Source organism: Lagenorhynchus albirostris, chromosome 15, assembly GCF_949774975.1.
Source record: "Lagenorhynchus albirostris chromosome 15, mLagAlb1.1, whole genome shotgun sequence".
Lineage (NCBI taxonomy): Eukaryota > Metazoa > Chordata > Mammalia > Artiodactyla > Delphinidae > Lagenorhynchus > Lagenorhynchus albirostris.
The window spans coordinates 73864904-73889803 of NC_083109.1; the positions used below are offsets into that span (position 1 = coordinate 73864904).

General features: G+C 44.1%; 1 protein-coding gene across 1 annotated transcript in view; it reads left to right on the top strand.

Moving 5' to 3' along the window:
- Positions 1-4311: 4311 nt before the first annotated feature.
- The window catches only part of CALN1 (calneuron 1), a 434654-nt gene continuing 414065 nt past the window's right edge, over positions 4312-24900 (top strand). The window contains exon 1 of the mRNA XM_060124149.1: positions 4312-4434. Within this exon, the coding sequence (XP_059980132.1) occupies positions 4312-4434 (123 nt within the window). The remainder of the gene's footprint in view (positions 4435-24900) is intronic.

The following is a 24900-nucleotide window of genomic DNA, read 5'->3' on the forward strand; positions in this document are numbered from 1 at the left end:
TGTATCCATATGCCCCCCCTCCTCAGAGGCAGTTGTGGGATCCATTTAAGAACATATTTGGTGACACTGAAGAGGAGAATCAAAACCTCCCCCTCCCAAAATACCCTCAGGGACAAATGGACTCTTTTTTTATTTTATTTTATTTTATTTTATTTATTTATTTTTATTGGAATATAATCGCTTTACAATGGTGTGACAAACTGACTCTTCAAACTGAAAGAGCAAGAGTAGCCTCCTTTGGTCTGTGTATTTGCGTCTGTGTCTGCAGCTTCATTCTGAGCTCTGTGGGGCTGTATCTATGGTGGATTCACTTCTGCCCCTCCCCGCGTTTCACTCTGGGGTCATCCCAGCACCATCTGAGCAGAGTGAGTGCTCAGCCACTGCCTGTTAGGTGCAAAAGGCAGGAATGAATAACGATAGCTAGGGGCTTCCCTGGTGGTGCAGTGCTTAAGAATCCTCCTGGCAATGCAAGGGGCACAGGTTCGATCTCTGGTCTGGGAAGATCCCACATGCCGCGGAGCAACTAAGCCCGTGAACCACAACTACTGAGCCTGCACTCTAGAGCCCACGAACCACAACTACTGAGCCCGGGTGCCACAACTACTAAAGCCCACGTGCCTAGAGCCCGTGCTCCGCAACAAGAGAAGGTACCACAATGAGAAGCCCGTGCACCGCAACAAAGAGTAGCCTCCCCTCACCGCAACTAGAGAAAGCCCGTGCGTAGCAACAAAGACTCAATGCAGCCAAAAATAAATAAATAAATTTATGAATAACGATAGCTAGTGCATGTGGTACTTACTCTGGGCCAAACACTTTATATTACACGTACAAAGTAGGTGCTATTATTATCAGGCCCATTTTGCAGGTGAGGGAACTGAAGCACAGAGAGTTTAGATCACACAGCCTATAAGTGGCAGAACCACTTTGCACTGCATGGTCTGATTCAATTAGCCACGTTCTTAACCGCGTCCGTCACTACCCCAATCCCTGCATATTATGGGTTGGTAAAAGTGACAGGGCCAGTGGAGCACCTTGAGGGCAGAACCAAGGTAGCATCACATTTTGGGTAGCCCAGAGTGACTCACACTGGTTGGCTGGTGCTCAGGGAACATTTGAGGTGCTAAAGGAAGTGGGTGGGTCATTTGCTGAAAGGAAAAGCTGAAGAGAACACACATATGGGTCCAGGAATTAGTCCAAAGCTCTAACTTCAGGACTTGGGCTCAAAAACCAGCTCCTGGCCAATCTTTCAGATGATGACAATAAAGACAACTGTCAGACAGACTCAGAGGAGAAATTCTGGAAATTAATTGCCCTTAGGAATCTCATCAGGACACGAGGTAACCAGTTAATTCGGGGACAAAGAGTAGTTCCTGTAGGTATTTACTGTAGGCCATTGGCGACTTGGGAGGCGCATGTGCCATGGCTCAGTCTTTGAGAAGCTCCTAGCAAAATGGGGAGACGCAGGTCCATCTTCTATCCAGATGCCAACGTAGGGTGGCTCATTAGTTGGCCATGGGCGGTCAGTCCCAGCTTGTGGAAGGCAGCTTGGCTTCTGCCGTCGTGTGTCAGGCCAGTCGTGACCTGGAGAGGAGCGTTCTGGTGAGACGGCTTCTGGGTGGAGGAGCCCACTCCCGTGTTGGCTGAGGGACCAGCCCCTGGCTTTGCGTTTCTCTGGCACATCACGAATGCCACAGTGAAGGGCACCAGAGGCCAGCTGAACGGCAGGAACAATTGTTCCTTATGGGAAGCTGCCACCCCCAGTGCCATGCTCCTGTTGAGCTAAGAGCAAGTTCCAAGTAATTAAGGGGATTGGGTTCTGAAGCCACTGTGACCATCGTCTTGCACATCCTTGCTGAGAGCTCCTGGCAGGTCCTATCACCTGCCGTCTTGGCAGCCAGACTAGCACTGCGGGCTGCTCCTGCCCTGGTGTCCACTCTGCCTGGAGGGAACTGACAAGGGAGGGCACTCAGTGTATTTGGAAGTTCGTGTATATAGGGAGCTAATTACTCTCTTTAGAAATCTGCATTTGCCACCAATCACAGCTTTCGCGGTGCTGGGACTGTCATGGCAACTAAAAGCATATCTGAAAATAAAATGTCACTTTTCTTTTGCATTTCTAGGATAATGACACAGGAAGCTTGTTTTTCCTTTTCAACTTAACATGATAACTAGAGACTCAAAGAGTATAGGTGTGTGTGCAGCACGTGTGGGTAAGCGGGCGCTGTAGTGTGTGTGAACATGTGAGTTGTGTGTGTGTGTGAGGGTGCGTATGGGTGCTCATGTTGACGGGGGTGGTATGTGCAGCTGTGTGGCTGTGGGGTGAGTCCTTCTTGTGTGTGTGTCCGAGGTTAGGGGCTGAATTTGGGGTTGAGATCACACACAGGCTGTGAGTGTTTGAAGACCGGTGTGGAGAGTGTGTGTGACAGTGCTGGTGTGTGCGCGTGTGTGTGTGTGTGTGCGAGTGTGTTTGCGCCTGAAGACAAGTAGCGCTGGGGGAGGTGAGTCTGCAGACAAGTGCTAGTGCGTGAATGTGTTACGCTCCCGTTTGGTGAGACAAGGCTTCTGGCTTTGGGAAGCTTTCTCTCTATAGGGTATCCCTGTGGTTCCAGTCTTTGGGAGGTTCCAGCCCAATCACAGGAGATAGAAGCCCTCTTTTCGGGGAGGACCCAACTCTGTGCCTCAAACCTCATAGAATCAGGAGCACCCAGACACCATCTGGCCCAGCCCTGACCTAGATGATCGGGATTTCTGCTCAAGGTGGAAGGCATAAAGCACACAGACAGTTTGTGTGTCTCTCGTTCATTCATTCTACTAACTGACACACGTTAGGCATAGGGCTGAGCCTGTCCCATCTGACACTCAATGCCTACCACATGTACAGATTTACAACCATGATCACATTTGCACACACCTCTCCACGGCTTCATGCTTCCTAAGACCATTTTCTGAGCCTCATCTCCTATGGGCTGGCTTCTCCAGGAGGACACTTCCCAGGCATGGAAATGTACTCTGGTCAGAATCAGGAGGCTGCAAGGGAGCCTTTTCCCAGGAGGCGAGGTGCAGGGGCCGAGCTGTGAGGGATGGAAGATGGGGATGGATGTTGCTGGGAGAGGCCACTGCCCACTGCCATGTGCAGACCTTCCCACGGGCCAGCTTTCTCAGGCAAGGGCTCGATCCACAGTGTCCAGGGCTCGTTCAGTCCATCACCAGGATTCTCCCAGTTAACCTCTCTATATACTTCACATCTCTGGAGATTCTTTGTTTTATTATTTTTTTTTTAAACTTCAATGTGAAACCAAAGAGAAACCAATATCAAGTAAATGTTAGTTCAATAAGTGTTTTATTGATCACTGCTTATTCTCAGGTCATCCCTGCCTGGGCCCAGGTGACACAAATGCATCTGAACGATTCCTTGCCTGGAGCTTTTCTCAGTGCAGTGTTGGGAGGGGAGAGAGATAGAGGCCATGGATGACAGCAGATGTAGGCACAGATGAGGGGTGCCTTAAGCCAGCCAGGTGCCTTAACCTAAGCAGAGTTGTAAAGGACTATAGAGGTTGACCTGATGTCAGGGGTGGGGAGAGAGAGGAAGTCACCCCTCGGTGACTTCAAGCCCACCCAGAGGCTCCATACACGTGGGAAGCAAGTCTGGACTGGAGCTGGTAAAGGGCCGCGTAGTCCGGGATGCTCTTTGCTTTGTCTAAGGAAGTTAGGGTGACGTTGCCCTGGGATGGCAAGTGACGTCACAAGCTTAAGAGCTTCGGCAAGAGTCCTCTCCACTAGACGGCTGTGCTAACTTCTCTGCCCCCCCCCCGCCCGCGCCGCCACATACACTTTGTTTCTGTGGCTCTGTTGGTGTCAACGGCAAGGAAACAAATTCTGCTGGCAAGGCGCTGGGCTTTCTTGCAGGCTGCAATCACACTGGCTGTTCTAGCTCCCTCCGCATAGCTTACACCACAGCAAAGCCCGCAGGAGCGGGAGTGGAAAAGAACCTGTAAATACGATGGTCGGTTCCAAAGGCACATTATTGGCTTGTTGTGTAATACCCTCTGGTGACATCGAGGCCTTATCAATAACTAAACATCTGTCACAACCGCAGTTATATTTCTTGTGCCAGGACTGTGTTTCTACGGTTGTCCTGTTTAAATGCGGAAGGGAGGGTGTGAGTTATTGAGGCAACTGACTTTGAGTAGATTACCACTAGACTGTACAGGCAGTAAGTTTCTGTCAACTCCTTGCAGAATCTCAGCGTCTCTGCTGACGTTCCCTTGGTGTACTCACAAATCTCTCTGAGAACATCGCCCTGGACCCCCGATGCGGCTGCCTGAGCAACCTGGAGAGGGGAAGCCTGAGAATGAGGAAAAGGGGGGCAGAGGAGCCCCCGGAGGGGGAGAGGAGCCGCTGAGGACCCAGGCCCCCGACTTCCCCACTTGGCAAGTCTTCTCCCCCAAACCCCCGGAGAAACGAGCTTTCTTGAATGTTTGCTCAGGACTTGATTGTGTTCAGCCCGCAGGTAGGGGGTGGCATGGGGGCTGGAAGCCTTTGTGCCGAGTGTCTGGGGACAGGACACCAGGGAGGGGCCCCAAGGGGATGCGCGTCCCAGCTGGGCCAGAGATTTGACGATCTGTCTTGAGCCTGACAGCTATCCATTGATTTTATCTGAGATGCATGCAGCGGCAAGGGGATGGGTTTGAAAGCTGACTCTGTTAGGGACTGATTAGGTTGGAGGGGGTTGTTCGAAAAAAAAAAGCAACCGATGCCATTTATAGTGTGTGTACTCTGTGGTGGCACAGAAGCAGGAGCTCTGCATAGATAATTTCAATTACTCCTCACAATAACCCCATACGGGTGTTATTAACCCCATTTTTTTTTATGGGAGAACAGTAAAACAACCAGTGAACAACGTCACGTAGACCAGATCAAACAGGCAAAGGTCACCCCAGGACTCCTACCCATGTCTCTGAATCCAAAAACTTGTTCCTAACCATTGGACTCCCCTGCCTCTCCCCCGATTATGGGTGAGAAGGTCAGCTCAGGGGGAGGGGTTGTATGTGTTCTAAGTCACAGGCTTCTGTGGGTTTGATCCTACTCTCTTTCTTTTCCTTGGAGACATTCATGGCTGTAAAAACTCAAGAGGAATTTCAACTCTGGGTGGTTTTGTATAGAAAGAAATTTTGATCTGTGTGAAGCTGACATCGAGGATTTGGTCTGGGTGAGCCCTTTAAACAGGTATGTTCTGCTGTGGTCTCCCCAAGGCTGTCTGGAATGGGATCCCCAGCCCTCTCTGTCACCAGCTCCTAGTGGGGGCCACGAGTGTTTATGGTGGGGACTGTGAGTTCAGGGTTAGGCTTCTGGGGGAATAAAGGAAGTGGACATATTTCTGATCTGCAGCAATTTCTCTCCAGAGCTGGGGGCTGGACAGCAGGGACCAGCATAGGATGCTGTAAGACTCTATCCAGAACCTTCTCCAGTACAACTCATTGTTTGGGAAATCAAGGTGGGAGTTGATAGGATCTTTGGCCAAGGGTGTGCTGACCTGCAGGGTGAGCCATTCTCATCGACTCTGAGGGAAGGTCTGGAAGAGGGCAACGTGAAGCTGAAATGACATATACTGAAGGCAGGCTCAGAGGGAGGTTCTGCTCAGGAAAGCTGGTCAGGGGTCAGAGGACGACCTGGCCTGGGCCTCCCCAGCCTGGAGAGGAGCCCCAGCAGGAGGCATGGTCCAGTCCAAGGATGAAATCCCCGTTTGGTTTATTCTCAGTCTGGAATAAGTGATAGCATCCTGGGCACTTGCCCTGGGAGGGAAGGAGGGAAGGACTGGGGCAGAGAAATGGTTCTGCATGTCCTATGGGGTCTGTGGCAAATGACAGATGTGGCTGATGCTACAGAGGATAAGGAGAGTTGCCCACCTTAGTGGATGAGAAGATATCATGCAGCAAACAGAAAAAGAAGTCCAGTGGAGTCAGAAACCCTTTTTTACTCAACATACTCCCACATTAAAAAATATTTCCCTATTTGTTCCTGTGACTTTGGGATTTAGAGTTTTGGGGCCAGAACTGTGATGAGCATGAGTTAGGCAGTTTAGTTTCCCTCATTTCTGGGGGCAGTAGTAGCCCAAGAGGAATGAATCTGCTTCTCCCAAGCCATCAGCTTCTCCGTGGGGGAGAGCATGAACTCCTCTTGGACCCCAGGGCTGAGGGTCTCTAGGCTCCTGGCTTGTTCTCATCACACATTCACAGTCATACCCACACACCAACAGACATAACACTTTTGCTTGCTCCTTCCTTGGAGGCAGACACACACATTTCTCAACGATTTCTTTGTGCACTGCACAGAGAGAGACAGCTAAAAGGAGGAGGGGTGAGATGGGGCCAAGGAATGAAGTTCCATGGTCACAGTCTGCACCAGGGCTTGGATGTAGAGGGGAAAGGGAAAAGAGCCCACCTGGAACATGTTTTGTGTAACTTTCCGTCAGTGAAGTCTCACAGAGTAGAGAAGGTTGCATCCCTGTCCTCCGGTTCCTTGGCTGGGAGCCTCCTTCAGATAAAACACAGGTGTTGAGTACTGGGACTAGTTTACAGAGCATCAGAGGCCTCAGTCCTGAAACACTCTGGGTCCAGGTGGTTGTGCCTGGTATGGGCAGGGTGGGCAAAATTATAAAGTCAGGAGGAGTCTCCTCCACGTGTCCCATCTTCCTGCCCCAGACCATTTTCCCATCTCCTGGTACCAATTTGGTTCCTAGTAACAGAAGTCCAGTAGAAGTCTCCTAAGTGAAAAGAGAAATATCTAACATCGTAACACAAGATCCCAGGCACTGGTGGAGGGTGGGAGAAGGTATGTCAGAAAATCCAAAGCCTCAGGGAAGTGAAAAACCCGAGAAAGCTGTTTCTTTCTGCCTGTCTATGTCTGTCTGGTTTCTCTGTCAATATATAGTAAAAATTATCGCTATCAAGTTGCTGCCAATTTGGCAGTCAGCCTCAACTGGGAATTAGTATGGTCCTAGTTCCAAAAGCCCTGGGGAACAGGCTCATAGCTGCCCACTCCTGATCAAATCAAGTGTCCAGGGGATGAGGGCAGAGAGTATGAACATGGTTGCTTCTGCTATAAATATGTGGGTGGAACCGGTGGAGAGACAATGAGAAGTGGGGCAGCTCCTCACCCCAGTTCCTTCAGATATTGGTTTTGTATTCCATTCTTGAAGTTGGTCAGCTACTCACGAGGTGCAGGTAAGGTGCTTGTTATTCATACTCTAAGTTGGAGCCTTTCAGAGAAGGTGGTCCCCAGGAGACGCAGAGGAGTGAACTATCACTGGTGGGACAAAAGCAGTGGGGTAGCTGAAGCTGCCTGGGGGCACTGCAGTGGCCTGTGGAGAGAGACGTCATGCAGAGGCAGGGACTGGAGAGGTAGGACCCTCTAGCCTCCTCCCAGCCCATTCTCCTGCCTGTCAGTCTGGAAGATTACAGAATTCCCCAGAATGTCTATTCCTATGTCTTTGCCAAGGTGTGGCCAGGCTTTCTCTTGATGAATCTGGAGTTGGCCTGTAGCTGGGGACCTTCCTTCTCTTCTACTCTGAAGAGTCTTGCAAGGGCCCATAGCAGTGGAGCCCTGCTTCTCTCGGGCCCACCAAGGTGCTGACTCCTTGGGCTGGAGGCTTGAAAGGATGCTCTTGCCGTTTTGTCCAGACTCTGAGACCTGGAACTCTTTTGACCAGGTCTGGAGCTGACTCATGAATGGTCAGTAGGCCCAGGAGACCAACTGGAAGAGAGTCACCAAGGATAGAGAGATACCCAGGTAGCTTCAGAAAACCACAGCTAGTAAACAACCCCACTACCATGGTGTTGCTCCAACCCAGCCCAAAGGAAGCTTTTCTAATATGGGGAGAAATGGATGTGCACTGTTGGTACCTGAGCTAAAAATAGCCCATGTTCCAAGCAAAGTGTTTTTTAGTATTTTGACATGAAAACGTGTAGACAAAGCAAGGATTTAGAATGCATGACTCATTAAATTGCTGACTCTGAAAGCAATAGAAATTCAAAGGGAATTTTTCTCTCCCTATTACTCCCTCCCACCCCTGCTCTGAATAGCTTATAAAGAGATTTTCTACATAAACAGGACCTATAAACTCCTCCATGATTTAAGGTCCTGAGCAGTGAGGGGCAGAACGAACTCAAGTTTTATTGCCTGGTTACTAAGTTGGCTTCCCTAGTTAGGTTGGAGTCATCAACCAGAGTCCCCCCTGGTCTGCCCATCCTAATTTCCCCTCCTCGTGTCCCTAACAGGTGTCCAGGGGATTCCATGGCCCCACCACGGCCACTGCTCCTCCCTCCCCACAATGCCCAGCTCTGTTGGACCCCAGCAGCATTCATGTCACCAGCCCTAATGAGGATGTTTCATCACCGAGCATTAGCTCTGGGGGCTGCATCCTCAGGGAGAGCACACACCATATGGTCCCGTAGAAGGATGCAGGAGTGGGCAGCTCCATCAGCTCACTGGGAGCCGCGGGTTCTTTCTTGGGTTGAATGCAAGGGTTGGGTCTCATCAGTGATGTTCATTTTTGTTTTGTTCTTTTTTCGTCACAAAACCTTTCCAAAATATGTCCTCTGGAGAATCCCAGTATGTAAGGCAAAAAAAAAAAAAAAAAGAAAAGACCCATTCTGGTTGGAGCAAGGTTTGTGTGCATTTGGGAGAATGGGGAGGTACTTCAGGGTCCCTGAGATGAACAGTGAGACCTTTCACTTGGAGAGACTATTGGTCGACCTTCATAGCATGGTTCCTAGAAAGTTGTGTAAAAATCTCACCTCTGACCTCTCCTTGCTGTCATCACCTGCTTTCCTTCCAATCACTCCCGTGCTCCTTGAATATCTTAGTGCTTGTTCTGTCTCACATCTGCCCAGAGTCCTGATGTCACGTGAGGAAGCTAAAACCGTGTGGATGACAAGGCAACATTTCCACCTCATGTTCCTTCAGATTCAACTCACAGAACTCACACTGCAATACTCCCCGCTTTAACAACCTCCTTGATGGTGTTTACCACTGTTATTCCTATTTCAGGATATAGAGCATACTGAGAGAAAATCTTACATGGATATGGGACATGGGTAGGTGATACTCATAGCCTTCAACTCCAGCTGGTCTTCAGTGGGACTCAGAGGTCCTCCTAGGGACCAGGTCTCCTCCCCATGTTCCACCATGACTGTTTCGCCCACTACCCACTCATCTAAGAATGATGCTACCTGCTCATTCCCAAATAAAACAAAGGCCCCAGGAGGAAACTTCTCAACTTCCTGAGCACCTGTCTGTCACCTTTTCTGCATCCAAGCTCATCTTTGCCCCTCCCTGCCCATCATAGTGGAGGAGGACGCCTTTCACCAGGTCAAGGACCACCTGCCACCTGTGCCCAGGCATCTGTTCCCTGCCACCCTCTCTGCAGGGACCTTATTCCATCAATTGTACCTCCTCGGTTATTCTTCAACCTCTTTCTTCTTCCCCTAAGCATAAACATTCGTTCTGATGTCACTTATCTTTAAAAAAAAAAGGCTGATATGAACTTTAAAAAAAATGTTCTTCAAACTTCTTGAAAAAATTGCCTACACTTGTTCTCTTTCTCCACCTTTCATTTACTTCTCAGCCTTCACTTGCTGTGATCTGGCCTCTGCCCCCATCAGTCCACTGATCGTGTTCTGGCTGGAACAAGGGATAGTGTTAGAGCAGAAGAACCAATGCCAAGGAGTGAGCAGTTCAAAATTTAGCTCATCATCAAAATTTATCTGGTGAGTTTACAAAATCTATACGGTTGTGGGCTCTACCTACTAAACCAGGAGATTTTCAACTAGGACCTGGAAATCTGGTGACCCCAATTTCCTTCTCCCTGGGACCTTCACCAACAGCCCAGCAGGTCCCCAGAAGAATTGGGAGGGTCTCTGCTGAGACAATGTTACATCAGCGAGTGTACTTTGCCCTCTTTTGTTATGATGGCCAACTCTTTTCCCTTTCCCTTTCTCTATCAGTTCCGGCCGTCCAACTTGAATTTCAAATGATCTTGGCTAAGAAACTTTTAATCACTCTTTCATTCTCCTGGAGATTGACCCTATCTCTTGGAAATCTTCCTTTCAGGACCTATTTACTTCCTTTCTGATTCTTCTAATACAACATGTTCCAAGGTGATGATCCTCAGAACATCAATGTTAATAAATGTTCCTCTAAAAGTGCTTCATGGTTGGTGAAATTCAGGTGCTGCTCCATACTATATCTACCTGTTAGAGAATATCAGTGCATATTAAAACCTTAGCGATGTCGCACAGCAAAGAAAATGGTTTATCTTGGCTTAGCTCGCTTTTCCAAATACACTTTGAGCCTGGAACACTGGGTATGAGTAAATATGTGTGTGTGTGTGTGTGTGTGTGTAAAAGCCAAGAAATCACCCGCTAAGTGTTTATTTCCTCTCCCTAGGACACGCCTAATTCTATGCAAATGATGCATAACTGATATACCCTGGGCCCAGGGAATGCTAGCACCCATATTCACCCAAATACCATTAATTGGTGTGCCAGGATTTGTGCTGGGTGTTGGGAATTCAGAGACAAATAATCCCTTTCCTCTTACAGTTTATAGGCTCATGGAAAAGACGGATTAATACTCACCATAGAGTTTATGTGTTAGGGTAAATTCATGCACAGGGTGTGCCTTGGAACATGTCACACACGCACACACACACACACACACACACACACACACACACACACACCAGGCAGTTGTACGGCTCCAGGGCACACCATTCAATTATAAAACAAGAATACAATGTGAATGTCACCCCCCTGAAGTTGTGCAGTATACCTAGAATAAATAAACCTATATCCACCTAAATATTCATAGTTTGTTCTCACTGATGTGGTCACATTACCCTGCAAGATTGTTTTCACTCCACAATTTATTACCAACATCCTTTTCTGTTGTACTCTGATCGATTTCACCAGTCCCCTCTCGATAGCTGTTTAGGGTGCTCTGTTGTGGGTCTCACAAGCAGTGCTGCAATGAGCATCTCTATTTATCCTTATGAACTTGTGCAAGTATATCTAAATATGAATTTTCTAGAAGTGAAATTTCTGGGTCAGAAAGTATACACTTTTTTTTTTCCTTTTGCTAGATTTGCCAAATTGCTCTCCAGAATTAGGAACCAATTTACCTAAGGGAAGGGCTTCTGAGGACAGGGGACACTGGAGTGGAGGGGAAGGAGGCAAGAGAGGAGAAGGGCTTGAAGGTGATAATTAATGGAGCAGTGTCTCTTAGGAAGCCAGGGGGCATGGGATCAAGAACACAGTCTTCACGAAGAAAAAATCTACACGCACAGCCAAAGTGTAAATTCTGGACTCCATAGAAAATGTTACAAATGATCTTAGCTGAGAAATTCTGATCACTCTTGCACCCTCCTGGAGATTCTCTAACTCAAGTCTCTTCAAAATCCTCCTTTCAGCCAGGATCCGTTATTTCCTGCATGATTCTTCTAAGAAAACATACCACATTTTTAAAAAATTTAATTTCTATTTTATATTGGAGTATAGTTGATTTACAATGTTGTGTTAGTTTCAGGTATACAGCTAAGTGATTCAGTTATACATATACATACATCCATTCTTTTTCAGATTCTTTTCCCTAATATTATGGGAAATATTATGGGTTAATACAGAATATTGAGTAGAGTTCCCTGTGTTGTACAGTAGGTCCTTGCTGATTATGTATTTTATATACAGTAGTATATGTTAATCCCAAACTCCTAATTTATCCCTCCCCTCTCACGTTTCCCCTTTAGTAACCATAAGTTTGTTTTCAAAGTCTGTGAGTCTGTTTCTGTTTTGTAAATAAGTTCATTTGTATCCTTTTTTTAAACAAGATTCCACATGTAAGTGATAGCATATGTTATTTGTCTTTGTCTGGTTTACTTCACCTAGTATGATCGTATCTAGGTCCATCCATGTTGCTGCAAATGGCATTATTTTATTATTTTATGTGAAACATGCCACAAATTGATGGTTAATATTGTTATTAATAAGTATACCTCTAAAAGTGCTCCATGGTCAGTAACCCAGTTGGCCCCTAGGAACCTGATTTCTTTGGAAGAGCTTTGGGTATCAGGATGCTATATGCCTATCTTCCTGGCATTTGCATGGGGGATGCAGCAATGGACCAGAGCATGTCCGGCATCATAGGATAAACAGGGTACACGTTCATGTGATGTACTTTTCACCTCATGGCAGGTAATCTAAGACAGCTTAATATTAAAACAAAGCTTGGTATGTTCTGGTGCAAGATACTAGTTTTTAAGACAAAAATCTTGGGCTTCAAAACTGGGTCCTTGCTTGCAGTGGGATGTTTTGGGCTATGACCCCGTCATTCTCTATCATCAGAAGCCCTTTTATGGAAAAATTGAGAATCCCTGGGCCAGACCAAATTCATGTAGCACACTCCCTGTGTTTGTATCAAATTTTAATTTGAGCATTTTGCTCCTATCTGGAAAGTGGGGCAGGGGGAGGGGGAGACAGTGAAATCCATGCCCTGACAGACTTGCTGTCAGCAGAAGACTGTAGAAAACAGCACTTTCCCTCAGGGTTCAGTCAGTCCTCCCCATCGTAGAGCTCAAAGGGGACTGGAGGGACACAGAGGCCCCGCAGGCCTGTCCCACCAGATGTCCCTTCCCCGGTCTCTCCCATCGGAGCCACATCCAGCTCTCTACCCATGGTCCACATGTGGCCATTGCAGGAACCTTTTCCCCCTGGACCTCTGGGTTCTTCTTAGTCCAGCTACTACTGCTTTGCAATAAACCACCCCAAACTCAATGCCATAGACCAACAAACATCTTAGGCTCTTGGGATCTCTGGGTCAGGAGTTCAGTGGGGATGGCTTATCTCTGCTCTGTGATGTCCGGTGCCTCTATTGGAAAGACTCCATGGCCAGGGGCTGGAATCGTTTGGTGACTCATATGTTTGGTGCCTGAGCTGGGCTGGCTGAAGGAGCAGCTCAGCTGGGAGTATCTACATATGACTTCTCCACATGGCTTGTCCTTCTCCCAGCATGGCCTCTGGCTGCTACGACAAGCGTCTAGGGATGAGCCTTCCAAGAGCACCAGCTGGGGCCTGGTTGGCCTTTTATGACTTGGCCTTGTAAGCATCCCTTCTGGCATATTCTGGCAGTCTAAGCCGTCCAGATCCTCCTAGATTCAGGGGGTAGAGGCATAGAGAGCACATATCAGTGGCGAGGAGATTCAATTTGGGGACCACATGGTAAAACGCCCCCAGTTTTCCTTCATGGATCCTGGATCGTTATGCTACTTGTTCTCAGTGATGTACCTCTTTCAGCGTCTTCTGGATTCCTGCCGGGTGGCATGGAAGAATAAGAATCTGCGTGGCGGGGAGTCAAGATACCCACAATCCTGTGGATAACTCAGAACATTATTATGTTAGAAAAGCATTTGTCTGTCTTTAAATTATCCCAACCTCTTGTATGCCAGACTCCAGAAGGAGGAAGGACAGGGCAGAAAGAGCCACGCTGGCAAATAGAGGAAGTTTCGCCACATGGGCAGAGACATTAACCAGGACAGGATTTCAGGGAAATCGATAAAATATGTTCCAGGAGAGAGAGTGGCCAGCCCATGTCATGATACAAGTGGTCCATTCCACAACTCTAGGGGTCACTCAGAGTGTCATTAATCAGGCCCAGGTCACACAGAGCTTTGGTGGGACTTGCTTAAAGAAAAGGAGTAGCTGGTACCACTGAGCTGCTGTTGGCCGAATATCTGTCTCATTCCCTTAGCAGGGTCATCTCCTCATATTATATTTGGGGGAAACAGGTGGGCCTTCAGTATGTACGTGAGTCAATCCACCTGTAGCTGATTCTGGTTACCTGACCCCATCTAAGGGCTTAGCACCATCTCAGCCCCATTGCTGCTTCCCTTCCGGTCCACACCTGGGACTCTGGGGCCTCCGTGTTTTCTCAGTAAGCAGCAGCTACCAAGTCATCAGCCCCTGGAGGGGTGGTGCTGGAGCAAGGGCGCGATTTCCTTTGCCTTCTCTCAATTCCCCACCCGGCCATCATCACACAGCAGATGGATATAAATCACAGATTGCACTGAAGGCTTGGGAATAACCAGAGTAGGGAAAATTTACCATCTACAAAGAAATCTTCATAGAGTCAGAAAAAATAATTTCAATGTAGGGAAAAATTACCATCTACAAAGAAATCTTCTTAGAGTCGGAAAAAATAAAAGTATTTTTAGAGGGGCTTTTCGTGCGTGCATCCCTTTGGCAGTCTGGTGAAGGCTGTGAATTATGTTTTTATTTATTTTTATTTTTTAATTTTATTTATTTATTTGCGGTACGCAGGCCTCTCACTGCTGTGGCCTCTCCCGTTGCAGAGCACAGGCTCCGGACGCGCAGGCTCAGCGGCCATGGCTCACGGGCCCAGCCGCTCCGCGGCACGTGGGATCCTCCCAGACCGGGGCACGAACCCGTGTCCCCTGCATCGGCAGGCGGACTCTCAACCACTGCGCCACCAGGGAAGCCCCACAATGTTATTCTTATTACCTACTGCCAGGGTGGATTGATTTCTATGGCTTGTCCCTGCGGGGGAGGAAGTCAGAGGGAGCTGTGTCCTGTAGTCGGGGAATGGATTTCCTACAAAGAGATGGCGACTTGCCCAGAGAAAGCCTGAAGAAAGAAGCCAGGAAACAGGACTAAGAAATGCACCAGACAGGGGTCCTGGGGGACTCTCACCCTTGGCGGCCTGAGGATAGAATCAAAGGGCCCATGAATGAGATGAGAAAGAATGTACCTTTATTTCCATCAATCTCTAAATGGAATCTAGCATTTCCTTCAATTACGAATGCAGGCCACATGGTGCAATGGAATTAGCAGTACTGTGATTTTGCCGCTGTTTTCCTACCACGTTACAGTTGTCAGAATTATCTCCCCATGTTGTTTACACTTACGACTGCAGTATTTCAAAATTATGATTGCTATTACACCCGCTGTCAGATCTTATTATTTAACGCACCAACAAGGAAGCGCAAGTATTATTACATCACACATTTGTTTTGTCTAATAATTGTGACACTGTACTTAAAAATAATTGATTCCCTTTACTGTTCCCTTGATTATTCTATTTCATGCTTTTAAAAACAATTCAGGGCTTCCCTGGTGGCGCAGTGGTTGGGAGTCCACCTGCCGATGCAGGGGACACGGGTTCGTGCCCCGGTCTGGGAAGATCCCACATGCCGCGGAGCGGCTGGGCCCGTGAGCCATGGCCACTGGGCCTGCGCGTCCGGAGCCTGTGCTCCGCAACGGGAGAGGCCACAGTAGTGAGAGGCCCGAGTACCGCAAAAAAAAAAAAGAATAACACTGTGGCAAATATTACACGGGTGCATGTTAATATGAAGGCTGAGGCTAAGTCAAGAGCCTTCTTACCCCAGGGCAGGATGACAGGTGTTTGATTTCTTGGGGAGGCAATGGGCTTCCAAGCCAGACTTCATGGGCAGAGAAATCTTGCAAGATTAAAGTTCATCGGGAAGACTCAGACCTTTGGCTTCTTCTCCTGGTGTAAAGAAGGTATCTCTGACCACCTTTCAGGCTTAACGGTGAGGCTGGAGCCGGGAAGAAGGAGCAGATGACACAGGAGAAGTAAAGGAAACTTCTTTATTTTCTGGTTAGAGGTTGGAGGGAGGAGGAGAAATGAGAAACAGGCAGGAGAGCTAAGGGACCCGCTGCTTCCATCTTCTTCTCGGCGCCCAGGGGCTGCATGAGGTCAGCACTAAGGACAGAGGCTCTGGTCTCAGCCCTCCATGGGGACCTTGGGAGCCCACCACATAGGGCACCTGCCCCAAGACGTCACTTCTGGTCTGGTTCAGTGTGTGGAGAGTGGAACAGGGTAGCTGTGGGGCAGAGACACTGAATGAAGAGGCGGCTGGTCTGCCACAGAGGCAACGCCAAGGTGTCCCCAGAACAGAGGATGGGTGTAGACTCCTGGGCCAGACTTGGATGGAGGGTAAAGCAGAGACCCAGGGATGTCAGACACATAGAGCTGAGAGGAGGCCAAACAGGAAGGGCAGATACCAGGACTCCTGGGAGCATTGCACCAACAACAAGAAGGACCCCCAATCCGCCAGTTCTAAACTTCAGGTTTGGAGGCCGGCAGGATACCTCTGACTGTGTGACAAGACACATCACCTATGGGAGACAATATGAGAGACTAAACATTTTTTGAAAAATAAATTTTATTTTGGGGGAACACTTTTAGATTTACAGAAAAATTGAGATGATAATTGAGTTCCCATATACCTAACACTCAGGTTCCTCCCATTCGCATTTCACACAAATACGGTATGTGTGTTGCAGTTAATGAATCAATATTGTTACAGTATTATTAACTAAGGTCCATGCTTTGTTCACATTTCCTTAGGTTTTATCTCATGTCCTTTTTCTGTTCCGGGATCTCATCCAGGATATGACATTACATTTAGTTGTCATGTCTTTGGGCTCCTCTTGCCTGTGACAGTTTCTCAGACTTTTCTTGTTTTTGACGACTTTGATAGTTTTGAGGGGTATTGATCAGGTATTTTGTAGAATGTTCTTCAGTTGGGACAATAAAAAGATCAATGGTTGCTAGGAGTTTGTGGGGAGAGGGGAGATGAATACCCAAGAGTACAGAAGTTTTTATGAGCAACGAAAATACTTTGTATGACGTTATAATGATGGATATATGTCATTATACTTTTGTCCAAATCCGTAGAACGTGCAATACTATTCACTTCATTAAAGTGAACCCTAAGATGAACTGGGGACTTTGGTGCTTATGATGTGTCAGTGCAGTTCATCCTTGGTTTAAAAAAAAAGAACACTCAGGGTAGACGTTTTTGGCAAAACTTTTGTTTCATTTTTATATATGTATACATATTACATATGTGTGTGTGTTTGTTGGATTGTGATGTAAAATGTACTTTTTAGATCGAAAAAGTTTGCAGGCCACTGTAGGTAAATTATACTGGCAAATAAAAACACAAATTAGGGCTTCCCTGGTGGCGCAGTGGTTGAGAGTCCGCCTGCCGATGCAGGGGACACGGGTTCGTGCCCCGGTCCGGGAAGATCCCACATGCCGCGGAGCGGCTGGGCCCGTGAGCCATGGCTGCTGAGCCTGCGCGTCCGGAGCCTGTGCTCCGCAACGGGAGAGGCCACAGCGGTGAGATACCCGCGTACCGCCAAAAAATAAAAATAATAAAAACACAAATTAATCTCAAAAAAAAAAAGAATGTTCCTCAATTGGGATTTGTCTGCTGCTTTTCTCATGATTAGGCTGGGGTTATGGGATTGGGGAGGAAGATGACAAAAGTCAAGTGCCGTTTTCATCACATCATACCAAGGGTGCATAATATCAACATGTCTAATCGACGTTGACGTTTACCCTGATCACCTGGCTGAGGTGTGTTTGTCAGGATTCTTCACTCCAAAGTTACTAATTTTTCCCTTTTGCATACCGTACTCTTTGGAAGGAAGCTGCTCTACACAGGCTACCCAAGAAATGAGGAGTTATGCTGCATCTCCATGAAGGCAAAGTATCTACATTAATTATTTGGAATTATTCTGTACAGGAGATTTTGTCTCTTTTTCCCCATTTATTTATTTCTGCAATCATGCATTTATTTAGTATGGACTCATGGGTATTTATTTCATATTTTAGGTAAAGATGCAATACAGCTTTCTTTTGTTGCTCAAATGGTTGTAGCCTTAGCCACTGGGAGCTCTTGGCTCCTGTGTTTTGAACACTTTCTCACTTCCTTACGCTACAGGATGCTCCAGGCTCATCTTGTGTATTTCCTGACCCAGTTTCCTGGCCTGGTTTCTTTTATTAGAGAATGGTGTTAGAAACCAAGGTCTGAGCCCTAGGCATGCTTGTTGCTACTGAAGCATTGTTGCTTCTAGGCCCTCTCAGCTAACAGAGCAAGAAAAAATATATGTAGGTATTAACCTGTGTATATACACATATCTATACATATTTCTATATGTAACATCTGTAGCTACATCAAGCTAAATATAGCTCTATACTGATGTCTCCAACGCTACTCCATTACCAGCCTTCCCTTTCTTACCTGTAAACTCCCACTCCAACAGAGAGAAATCTAGCTCCTATCATCCACCATCCATTTACTTAATTGTTTAACTGCGCTAACATGTATAGCAGTATCAGAACTGTTAACACGTACACCTGTGGGAAACAACTTTATCGACTAAAATGCTTTATAGCACCTTTGCCTTTAGTTTTCCAAATTCCGCTCATTTCCAAAGTTACTTATGTCAGCACTCCTCCCTTCAGTGAGGTTGCTTCGTACATGTGTAATACAAATTGATTTGTCACATTCTGCGTTCCATCCTGGATATCTACTGACCTCCTGATTTCTTAACGTTGCATACATTAAGGTTCACTGTGTGCTGAAGGGATTTTGACAAGTGCACGTTGTCATGTATCCACAATGACAGTATCATACGGAATAGCTTTGCTGCCCTAAAAATACCCTGAGCTTCACCTAGTCAGTCTTCCTCCTTGATTTCTGAACTTCTGCAACCAGTGATCTTTTCTATCTCTACAGTTTTGCCTTTCCAGAATGTCAAATAATTGGAACCATACAGTATGTAGCCTTTTTAGATTGGCTCCTTTCATTTACAAATACCCGTTTAAGATCCGTCTATGTCTTTTTGTGGCTTGGTATCTCATTTCTTTTTATTGCTGAATCATATTTCATTTTCTAGATGCACCACCGTTTATTCACCTATTGAAGGGCATCTTGGTTGCTTCTGATGCTTTGGTGATTATGAATAAAGCTGCTATAAATCTATATATTATATATTTACATTTGTACATATACATATATTTACAAGTAAATATAATGCTATAAAACAGCATGCAGATTTTTTGTGGACATAAGGTTTCAAATTAGTTGGCCAAATACCTAGGAGCGTGATTGCTGTATGGTATGCTAAGACTATGCTTAGCTTCGTAAGAAATTTCCCAACTGTCTTCCAAGGTGGCTGTACCGTATTTGTATTACACCAGCAAGGAAGAAAATTCCTTTTGCTTCCTATTTTTGATAGCAATTGGTATTGTCGTTTTTGCTTTTGGTTTTAGCCATTCCGATAGGCATGTAGTGTTATCTCATTGTTGTTTTAATTTGCATTTCCTGATGACGTATGATTTGGAGCATCTTTTCATATGCTTGTTTGCCATCTGTATAGTTCCTTTGGTGAGGTGTCTGTTCACATCTTTTCCCCATATATTTCATTGGGTTGTTTGCTTTTTTTAATTGTTGAGTTTCAAGATTTCTTTGTATATTTTGTCTATAAGTCCTTTATCAGGTACATGTTTTTCAGATACTTTTTTCCAATTTGGTGTTTTGTCTTTTCATTCTCTTAGCAGTGTCTTTTGCAGAGCAGAAGATTTTGATCTTAATAAAATTCAACTTACCAAGTTTTTCTTTCATGGATCATGCTTTTGGTGTTTTACCTGAAAGCTCATTACCAAACACAAGATCATCTAGATTTTCTCCTAGAAATTTTATAGTTTCGCATTTTGCATTTAGGCCTGTGATCCATTTGAATTAATTTTTATGAAAGGTGTAATTTCTGTGTCTAGGTTCTTTTTTTTTTTTTTTTTTGCACATGGATCTCCAATTGTTCCAGCTCTATTTGTTGAAATCAACATATGCTTTCATTCTCCTTGTGATCTTCTGGTCTCCTTGGAGGGAATATGCATGCATGCGCACATTTGCAAATACTCACCCCACAAGGACAATCAATAATTCCCAGAGATAGTTCAGGATAAGTCCATATAAAACAAGAAAACTATTTTATTAAGGGTAACATAATCTGCAAAATGTCCCCTGCCCATAATGGAGAAAGCATTTTGCCTTCTTCTTTCTCTAAGTCATTCTCAGGGATGCAATTATGCACAAGAAATGCGGATTATGTGATGATGATCATGTTACAACAGGGTCAACCTGCTCTATATTCCCACCCTTAGCTACACTATGGATTGGAAATTAGCTATGAATTCACCGCTGTTTCTCTAGACTGGGCAGGACTCAATGTTTATATAGGACTTTTCTCCTCAGTATAAAGACTACCTCCACCCCTTCCCAGAACAACCCCCAGGAGGTGTGAATAAAGACCTGTATTTGCAGCTACACAAGGACCTTCTGTGCCAGCTACAGGGGACAAAAGTGGAGACAGTATCACATAGGTCCTGCTCTCCAGGGCTCACATTCTAACCAAAAATAGACCTGAGTTTTAAAAGCGGTGATGAGAACAGTCACCAAGTAGTCACTTTTGTGACTGCCTGCCCCTCACTTTTGAGGAACCTAAGCTCACCAAAGTCTCCAGAGGTGTTTCTCACATGCCTGTGTACCTGACGGTTGACATATTTCTATTTTCATCATCTTTCATCATCAAGGTGATACCTCCTCTCCTGTGAACCTCTGGTGCCTGATAGGAAAGTTTCTATTGCTGATCCTTGTGGATGTGGCCAGGGCTGGGACATAACTGGACCATGCCCATGGACTTCAATCAGCTAGAGGGCTTGTCACCAACATGTACAGTATTGATTCAACTTAGAGTCCTTCTGAGACGCTTGGGTTTTTTTTTGTTTTGTGTTGTGTATTGCCTATACATGACAGTGATCCCCCCCGCCCCCAACCTTGAATTAAAAAAATTTTAACAGCACATCTCTATGTGTGAGTTTCTTCGCATTAATTTTGCCAGCAACATGTGATCCACTTTGATCTTCATCCTTATTTTTTAATCAATTCAAAATTTTTTCTTTTTTTTAAATTATAACTGCTTTTCTATAGTTTTGGTTTATTTCTTGGGACCACCTATAATTCTCCATTAGGTTGCATCTCCATTTCTTTGCCCTACATACATAATACATTTTTCTTTCAACATATTAATATCTCTGTCCTTTCCTTGTGTATTCTGAGAGGGCTCTTCTCATTTTTCTCCCACATCAAAGCTTTGATTTGTTTTCCAATGAAACATCTACTCTTTATTGCCTCTGATGAGGACCTGCATTCTGCCAGATATTTCTTTCCTTTTTCCTCCTTTTCCTGTTGGCCTCTTTGCCTTCACCTTGATTTGCTCTCTCTGTGTCCCTGTCTCACAAAGTTCACGCCTTCTTTATCCTTATGATGACTCTGAGGACATGGTTTCTAAAATTTACTTCTGTTTCTTAAGACGGCATCTTCAAGAACAGGCTCTTTCCCTGAGGCTTTAGGACAACATTTCCCTTCCTACATATTACAGTGTCATCTGATAGCCTTCATCTGAAACAGTAACAATAAGAACAACAGAAACTAGATAAGTATATGAAACAATGGTTTTCAAGGTATTATAATAGAGCAATGAAAAATAGGGAGACCTAAGAAACAGGAAACAAAGTGAGTGCTATGATTGCCCCAAATTACTGCCTGAAGGGTTTCCAGCCCTCAGTGCGGGGAGGAGGACCTCAGACATAGCAGAGCTTTAAAATGCTGGAGTAAAAACTGATATGACTTTAAGGAGAAATAGACATATCTACAGTTATGGTTGGATATCTTAACACTGTCACAGACTTGAGTTGAATAACACTACCATTCAACTTGATGTAATTAGAGTTTATAGACTACTTCCAACAGCAGCAGAATACACATTCTTTTTATGTAAATATGGAACACTTACCAAGATGTATCATACTGTGGGCTATAAATAAATAAATAACTTAAAAGAATTCAAGTCACAGAAGATATGTTCAAATATCATCATGAAATTAAATTACAAATCAATAGCAGGCAGATATTTAGAAAAACCCCAAAGTATTTGGGAGATAAATAATGTACTTCTACATACATTACCTATGAGTCAAAGAACTCAAAAGAGAAACGGAAAGTATGTTGAACTGAATGAAAATATATGTGGCATGTAGCTATACCAGTACTTAAAGAAAAATTTATAGCACTAAATATCCATTTTAGAAAAGAAGAAAGGTCTCAAACCTAAGATCTCAAATCTAAGCTTCTACTTGTGCGTGGTAATTTTTTTGCTCAGATGTCTACTTTGTCTGATATTAATATTGCAACTTTAACTTTCTCTTGATTAGTATTTGCGTTGTATATCTTTTTTCCATTCTTCTACTTATAACCTACCTATATCAATACATATGAAATTAGTTTCTTATAGATAGCATATAGTTCAGTCATAATCTTTATCCATTCTGGCAATCTCTGTCTTTTCATTGTACCTAGACCCTTTATATTTAATGTAATTATTAATATATTTGGATTTATGTCTATAATTTTATTGTTTCTTAGTGTTTATATACTCTGTTTTCATTCTTCTGTTCCCCACTCCTTCCTTCTTTTGGGTTATTTGTTCATTTAGTATTTCATTGTAATTTATCCATTATTTTTTACTATATCTCTTTGCATAATATTTCTACTTTTGCTTTAGGAATCACAATATACATAATGAACTTTTCACAATCTAATTAGAATCCGTATTTTAAAATTTTGTTTATTAAAAATTGTTTTATTGACATAAATATCATAGAATAGCATAATACTCAACATTTTAAAGTGTATACCTCAGTGGTTAATAGTATATTCATAGTGTTGTACAGCTATTACAGCTAACTAATTCTGGAACATTTCCATCAACCCAAACAGAAATCCCATACCTCCCATTTCCCTCTTCTCCCCATTCTATGGCAACCACTAATCTACACTTTGTCTCTATGGATTTGTCTATTCTGGACATTTCTTATAAATGGAATTATACCATAAGTGGCCTTTTGTATCTGATTTCTTTCACTTAGCATAATGTGTTCAGATTCAGCCATGCTGTAGCATGTATCAGTGCTTCATTCTTTTATTTGGCTGAGTAATATTCCATCGTATGGATACACTATATTTTGTTTATTCATCAATTGATGGACTTTTGGGGTGTTTCCAGTTTTTAGCTATTATGAATAATGCTGCTAAGAACAATCATGTGTAAGTTTTTGTGTGGACATATGTTTTCAGTTCTTTTTGTATATCCCAGGAGCGGAATTACTAGGTTGAATGGTAGCTCTATGTTAACTTTTTGAAAAATTGCCGGACTGTTTCCCAAAGTCATGATATCATTTTACATTCCCACCAGGAATGCACAAGAGTTACAATGTCTCCACATCCTTGCCAACATTTATTAGTTTCACTATTATTATTTAAAATTTTTTTTATTATTGCCATCCTAGTGGATTTTGATCTCATTTTGGTTTTGATTTGCATTTCTCTAATGACTAATGACATTGAGCATCTTTTTGTATATCTACTGATCATTTGTAGATCTTCTTTGAAGAAATAGCTATTTAAATCCTTTGCTCATTTTTAAATGTGTTGTCTTTTTGTTATTGAGTTGAAAGAGTTCTTTATATTCTAGATATTATACCATTATCAGATATTTGATTTGTAAATATTTTCTCCCATTCTGTGGGTTGTCTTTTCTCGATAGTGTCCTTTGATTCACAGAAGTTTCTAATTTAAATGAAGTCCAATTTATCTGTTTATTCTTTCACTGCTTGTGATTTCTGTGTCATATTTAAGAAGCTGTTGCCTAACCCAAGGTCATGAAGATTTATACCTATATTTCCTTCTAAGAATTTTATAGTTTTAGCTCTTTCATTTGTGTCTTTGATACACTTTGAGTTTATTTTCATATATGGTGTGAAGTAGGTGTTCACATTTGTCCTTTTGTGTTATGGATATCCAGTTGTCCCCACACCACTTGTTGAAAAGACTTTTTTCCCCAGTGAATGATCTTGGCACCTTGTCAAAAATCAATTGATCATAAACATATGGGTTTTATTTTTTTGGACTCTCAATTCTATTCCATTGATATATATTTTTATCCTTATGCCAGTACCACACTGTGTTAATAACTATAGCTTTGTAATAAGTTTTGCAATCAGGAATTGTGAGTCCTCAAACTTTGTTCTCTTTTTCAAGACTGTCTGGATATTCAGGGTCCCTTGAAATTCCATATGAATTTTAGAATAAGCTTGTCCATTTTTGTAAAAAGTCAGTGGAAATTTTGATATAGATTTCATTAAATCTGTAGGTCAGTTTGGAGAATACTGTTCTTTAGTTCTTTAGATATATTTTCCTTTAGCTATTTAAACAGTTTAAAAATAGTTAATTTAAAGTCTGTCTAGTGAGTCCAACATCTCAGCTCCCTCAAGGGTAGTTTCTATTGATTGTCTTTTTCTCTGAGGACCATATGAGCCATACTTTCTGGTTTCTTTGCATGTCTTATATTTTTTCTTAAATACTAGACATTTTGACTATTATAATGGGAAAATTTTGGAATTTAGATCCCCTTCCTCTCCCCAGGACTTGTTGTTGCTACTTGTTTTAGTTGTTAGTTTTTGTTTGTTTAGTGACTTCTCTGAACTACTTTTGTAAAGTCTGTATTCTTTGTCATGGGTGGCCACAGAAGTCTCTTTTCTGTTAACTTAGTAGTCAGCCAACGATGGACAGAGATTTCCTTAAATTCTTGGAGCCAACAAATTTCCCAGTCTTTGCAGAGGGGCTCAGTTGGGGTATGCCTTTAACATTCAGTCAGGAAGTTAATGACTCAGCCTCAGTCTTCACTTTCTGCTTGAATAGAGCCTAAAGATCAGCCAGAGGTGAGTACTTTCAGGAAAGTACTCAAGTCTTTCCTGAGCATGCCCACAACCCTGGGAATGCATGTTGCCTTCTAAATTCCCAGGAATATATTAGAACTTTTCAAAGTCCTTTTCCCCCCAAACATCCAGTTTCCCAGGCTTTCCTCCCAAACTTTTTGGTTAATCTATTGTTTACCC